At 37.1% G+C, this 6,535-nt stretch overlaps 1 protein-coding gene across 2 annotated transcripts in view; it reads right to left on the bottom strand.

Moving 5' to 3' along the window:
* Positions 1–6,535, bottom strand: part of LOC105922212 (zinc finger protein 182) — a 61,189-nt gene that overhangs the window by 11,272 nt on the left and 43,382 nt on the right. The window contains exon 5 of one of the 2 annotated variants that reach the window (XR_004930041.1): positions 5,386–6,493. Coding sequence is in view for 1 of the 2 variants with exons in the window: in XM_036133477.1 (XP_035989370.1) it covers positions 5,595–6,493 (899 nt within the window). In the remaining variant the exon portion in view is untranslated. Of the gene's footprint in view, positions 1–5,077; positions 6,494–6,535 lie in introns of those variants that run through there. The other variant, XM_036133477.1, reaches the window with a different exon arrangement.

Below are 6,535 nucleotides of genomic sequence, written 5' to 3'. Positions count from 1 at the left end.
ACACAGAGAGCAACAGATAGGAGACTTAGTCAGAGACGGAGAAGCTGATGAAAGAGTAGGGGAGACCGCCATTGTGAGGCTAAAGCTAGGCTAACGACCTCTGGAATATAAATTATTTTTTATAACAATTTATAAAAACAAATAATGCATGTAAGAAAAAAATCAATGTGTCTAATCTGTGTAGTCCAGTCCACTTGAATTCATATTAAGATATGATTTTGACCTTTAAAAGACTTGCTATAAAACATTACCCAAAAAAGCACTGTACTGGAAACTCATCTTCAAACACAACTTGACTCCACACAACACACAATAATGGACCAGCAGCTATATACTGATTAACAGAAAATCCCTTTTTCATTCAAGAATGGCTTTCTAGTGGGATATGGCCCATTTTCCGTTCTATTAATTAATGAAGCGTATCAAAACAAGTTGAATTTTGTAATATGTTGTGCAATTACACACTGTTTAAATGTATTTAATGTTTAATGAATAACTTTGTTATTGTCTGGTGAATATCAGCCCAAACAGCTTATATCAGGAAAATGGTTGAAAGAGATGAATTCGAGCACTAGCGATCTTTTAACAGCAAACTCTGCACACATATAGAATAAAGGAGTGACAACTTCTTTTTAAATTTAAGAATTTAATAACAGAAATTAAAATAAACATACAGAGAACATCATAATATAATGCTGTTTATCTGAATAAACACTATACTTTGATCTTCAAGTTCTCTCTACTAGGCTAGTGAAACTTAACTAAACTACTAAGCTAAATGAAGATAAAAATAAGCTAAGGAACTATTTACATGCAAAAAATAAACAAAAGACAAAACAAAAGTGGTTGATCATCATCAGAATAATTCAGTGAATCCTGGTTCACTGCAGATCTGAGTCAAAGAACCAAAGTTCAATTAAAAGAACATGGAATGAGCTTAAATTATCTTAACTAATTCAGAACATCACTTGGTATGTGATTCAACCCATTCACAATGCAAATCCTGAGTCAAACAAAAACTTATTTGATAAAATAACATTTTAAAGAATGATTTTCTCAGTAAGAATCTGTAAACTTTAGGAACGTTTAATATTATTAATGCGATTATACCTCCGGGAGGTTAGGGGTTGCTTTAGTGATTGGTTGCTAAAATTGGTTAATCCTAAAGTAATACAAAACACTTTTAAATCAACCTAAATGTACCATATTAATGCAGTAATAATGCTCATAGCACCATCGAATGATGGTGGAGCGAAACGAAAAACCTTTGAAATGATCCGTCGTTGTACATTAAGGAGAGCGGAAGTTATCCGAAGCTAAAAGCGTCTAGGCTGTTGGACATTGGGCTCTAATTTAAAAAGGCTTCAGCTTTATTCTGGTTATAATGAGTGAACCGGATAACATAAACATTAATATCCCATCAATGTATAAAACCCTCGAGGTACCGTTTGTCATAATGATAAGAACACACTGGAATTAAGTCTGAAATGACATGGCTCGAAGAATAGTTTAAGTCATTTTTATTATATTTGTCAATATCCTATGGAACTCTGGAATAGGTTAATTCCTTTGGAGTTGCACAGCAAAATAAATAATTTTTTATGAATGTTTAGATGTTTTGGATGGCAGTTTAAACCTGCTCAAGTGCTAATTTTCGTTTTTATGTATGACCTTGTTTAGGTGAGGGTTTTTTCTTTTCCACCCCTGTTCCGACCCAGGATGGTGAGCTACCGTCACTGCAGCTGTGCGGTAGGAATTAATTGAACCAAGCCATTTCATTTTCCCGGACCTATTGCCATGGATCATAGACTAAAAAAGGAGTCGGATCATTGATTGATGGACCATTAATCCTGCAAACAAAAGGACAGACTTAAATAAGAGAAAGAAACTCTTGGGTGTTATCAGGGTTATTTATTTTTTTGTTGTTTTTTTCCTGTTGTGTTTGTTTATATTCATAGGAAACTTAATACTATTATTGAATAATGTATGTAAAAAATATAAGTTTGAATACAATAAGTTTAACTTACTACTTGTCTGTTGGTATTTTATTTACACACAGGCTCCTCAGCCGAACCTTTCTGACTGCCCTTTACCATATATGGCCGTAGTCAGGCGCCTAGCCTTCATAAGCGTTACAATCAGAACCAACAGCAGCACTGAGCTTCAGATGTGGAACACTGATTTTAAATAATCAAGTGAGAATGCTGACTCAGCATTCTCACTTATCAAGTGAGAATGCTATACAGCATTCTCACTTATTGTTTTCCTGTTTTTCTTGACTTTTTATTATTATTATTCCGTACGTTTTTCGACGCCTAACTCGTTCCGCATTTTTCAACCGATTTCAACCATTCTGGTATCAAAACGTTCAGCTCCTTCAGGACATTACTGCTATGACTTTTGGTAATTATAACTTTTATAATATTTAAAATATTCAACTTTTTGTGAGTTTTTGCTCTCATTGAAAATGAATGGAGAATCCTTCAAATTCTTCAAATTTTTCAGCTTTTTGACAGCTTACTGCTTCAGTCTACTTTCAGCTAGAAACGCCATTCAACTTTTAAAATGTAGTGATATCTTTCAGCTATTATGGTATATTTCAGCTTATTCATATATTTTACCATTTTCATATAGTACCTCCTTAAAATTATTTTGGCTTTTCAAGAAATTCAGCAAATAACATGCGTTGCTATGGTCGTTAAGTGGCAGTTGGTAGAGTGCGCACTCTAGAAATTCAACTAATTCTTCTTCTCCGAACAACTTCTTCTCACTCGCTCAATTTTCAACCTATCCACATAAATTATACATCAAAACGTAGGAATTTTTGTCTGGATTCTGGAAATGTAACCCTCATTGGTGTGGGATCTATAGATTCCATCACCCCAGAGCACCACGAAACCTAAAAGCTCTCCATTGATTTTCTATGGAGGTGTGGTGAAAAATCCCACCTGACATTCCCAAGCGACACATGTTTTTACATCGTCGCTACTCCTAAACCGTTTTATGTACAGGCATGAGACTTTCACACATTCATGTCCAGACCCTTCTTGCGCTCACAAAAAAGGAATTTTGTCAATAGATGTTACGGTTTTGCCGCAGGAACAATTTGTTCGGGAGTAGCGTTTTGGGAAAATGCTAAAACAGGATCAGACTTCCATCCCCCCGAATGAGGCACTTTTCTACATCGTCGCTACTCCTAAACCGTTTTATGTACAGGCATGACACTTTCACACATTCATGTCCAGACCCTTCTGGCACTCACAGAAAAATAATTTTGTCGATAGCTGTTACGGTTTTGCCGCAGGAACAATTTGTTCGGGAGTAGCGAATGTGCAACATCCTGAAAACGCTTTGGAGCTTCATTCTTTCACATCATCCACTTTTTTACATCGTCGCTGTGCCTACACCGATTTTTGTACAAACATAAAAATGAGCTCCATAGTCCTCAAAAGCCTGCTGATACTCACAGTGAAAGAATTATTTTGATATCTCTTATACTTTTTCCAGCTAGAGCGATTTGTTCGGGAACCTTTTTAGAGGATTTCTGAAATTTGCTAAAAATCCCCTTTATATCATAATTTTTTACACCTTTATTAAACTTTTTCCAGCAAAAACCGATAGCTTGTCTTCTTCCCCTATCCGTTACGAAATAAACGCAGAAAAAATTACGTCTCTACCATTTACGGATCAGGAGATATGAAGCGTTGTTCGAGGCAAAGTTCTCCATTATAATCCAATAGGCAGTCTCTGACACAAAGTGTCTGCACTTCGGTAGACTGGCTCGCTGCAGGTGTGTGATTGAGTTTCCATGACGACGGGACTGAGGGCCAGAGGGAGAGGTTCCATTGAGATAGAATGGCAACTTTCGACGCTCACTGCAGTTGCTGTGATTAATGTAGGAATCTGAAATTCGCACAGTCACTTCCTCTTGACATTTTAAAATTTTCAAGTGACTTTCAGCCATGTGTCACTTTTCTGGCCCATTTTGGATTTCACATGCTTTCCTATTGGGCCTTTGCTTCCAACAGGACCTGGCATGATGCCCAGACACGACCCAATTGGCCAATACAGCACCACCCACCTGTGGAATATGGCGCTACTGACCATTTTGGTCAAATGTTGAGTTCTGGGCCCAGATGTGGTGAGGCTGAGTTGCTAAAGGAGGCCAATCTGACCCATGAACTTTGGTCACGTTTGGTGACATTAAGTATTGGCACCCCTTTTTGAGGCACTTCCCAGTACAGGATTTGGACCAAACTGACAGAGTACAATCACCCGGTGATACTGAACACCACCATGCTAGCGGCTAACGGTTAGCATGTTGCTAACCAGAAGTAGCTTTAGGAAGGTCCTACCAACTTCTGTATAGCTGGGGTTGTTCTGCCTTTAAAGACAAATAGAGGGCTACAGCTGTGAGGGAGTCTCCTTGACAACGCTGCTAGCCAGAAGCTTCTAGGAGGTCCATTGACTTAACATGGCACCTTTCGAAGGCCACTGCGGGTGCTGTGAAGACCGTAGGAAGCTGAAATTTGCAGTGTTACTTCCCGTTAGTATTAGTATTTGTGGTACCACGAGGGAGGCGCCTTGCTAAATTTCTTCAGAAACTTTTTAGTTGTTCTTAATCTTCAAATTCTTAAATTTTTTTAAATTTTTCAAATTCCTTCAAATTTGTTCAAATTCTCCAAATTTCTTCAAAATTTTTCAAATTCCTTCAAATTTTTTGAAAAGTTTAAAATTTTTCAAATTTCTTCAAATTCTTCAAATTTTGCAAATTCCTTCTAATATTTCAAATTCTCCAAATTTCTTCCAATTTTTTAATTTCTTCAAATTTTTCAAATTCTTCAAATTTTTCAAATTCTTCAAATTTTACTAATTCCTTCAAAGTTTTTGAAATTCTTCAAATTCCTTCAAATTCTTCTATTTCTTTCAATTCTTCAAACTTTTTCAAATTCTTCAAATCCCTTCAAATTATAATTTTTTTCAAATTCTTCAAATCCCTTCAAATTTATTTATTTTTTTCAAATTCTTCAAATCTGATTTCAATGTTTTCTGCATCTTCTGCTCAATCATTCTGCAGATTAGCATTCTCACTGCTGTTTCGCAGGAACAGCCTTTTCTAGTTTCCTAATTGTTATCTGTTTAATATGTTTTGTAATGCAGGACAGTATTTTTAGGTCCCAAAAACTGAATAAATGTTCAACATTCTACATAGGAAATGATCACTGTCACTGTGATCAGTTCCTATGTAAAATGCACTTAAATAAATGTTTAACTGAGTCAAAGTATTGTTAAAATTGCACATACTTTTCTTAAACTCTGAGGTTATTCATACTATATTTTGTAAAAGGGAGATTTGTTTAGTATAAAAATCAACAAAAAGTCCACTTTTTTTAGTTCTATTTAATCTTGCAATGAGTTTACTTGTGTGGCCCCCTTGAGATCGGATTAAGCTGAAAGCGGCCCCTAAACCAAAATGAGTTTGACACCCCTGCTGTGTATATATCTATTTTGTCTGCACCATCGACACCAAGTCAAATTCCTTTTAAGTGCAAACCTACTTGGCAATAAACTTGATTCTGATTCTGCAATATTCCTCATGAAAAAGGCCTCTCACCTGTGTGGATTCTCATATGAACATTTAAAGCACTCCGTCGAGTGTAACGTTTTCCACATGTCTGACAAACAAAAGGCCTCTCACCTGTGTGGTTTCTCATATGAACATTTAAAATACTCTGCTGAGTGAAACGTTTTCCACATGTCTGACAAACAAAAGGCCTCTCATCTGTGTGGTTTTTCATGTGAACATTTAAATTACTCTGCTGAGTGAAACTTTTTCCACGTGTCTGACAATGAAAGGGTCTCTCTCCAGTGTGAGTTCTATAATGCCTTTCCAATTGACTCTTTTTCTTCCAAGACTTCCCACAAACGTCACATTTTAAAGACATTTTCTTAGTGTCAGTACGAGACTGACTCTCTGACCCAGTGGAGCTGCTTCCTTCCTGACCTTTGGGCTCAACTACAGGAGAGATATGAAAGGAAAGCTGCTCAGTTCTTGCTTCTCTTTCACTTTCTTGAAGAGTAAAGGTCTCCATTAGAGCAACGGACTGCTTCTGGACAAGCTGCTCTCCATCCTGACTGCTGCAGACATCCTCCTGATACATTCTAGTTGCTAAATGTTCAGCATCCTGCTGTTCATGTTTAAGCCTTGAAGAACCCGGTTTTTCCTTTTCTTCCTTGATCATTGGATGTTCTGGTTTCTGTTGTTCCTCTTCAGACCATGAAGACTCAGGCTCCACGTGTTCTTCTTTAATAAGTGGAGGTTCTGGTTCCTCCATTTCTTCTTTAATCAGTAGAGGTTCTGGTTCCATCTGTTCCTCTTCAGACCACTGAGGTTCTGCTTCCTCCTGGTCATGAATGGACCTTCTCCTCTGGTTGCAGAGCTTTTGGATGGCAGAAGCTTCCTCCTCCATGGAGACACGTGGCTTGTGGAGGTCTGTGGGGACAAAGAAAGAGATCATTAATATAATTTAACTGA

The sequence above is a fragment of the Fundulus heteroclitus genome, unplaced genomic scaffold (assembly GCF_011125445.2).
Source record: "Fundulus heteroclitus isolate FHET01 unplaced genomic scaffold, MU-UCD_Fhet_4.1 scaffold_63, whole genome shotgun sequence".
Classification (NCBI taxonomy): Eukaryota; Metazoa; Chordata; class Actinopteri; order Cyprinodontiformes; family Fundulidae; genus Fundulus; species Fundulus heteroclitus.
The sequence above is the reverse complement of the archived record's forward strand: the minus strand, read 5'-3'. Positions and strand labels throughout refer to the sequence as shown.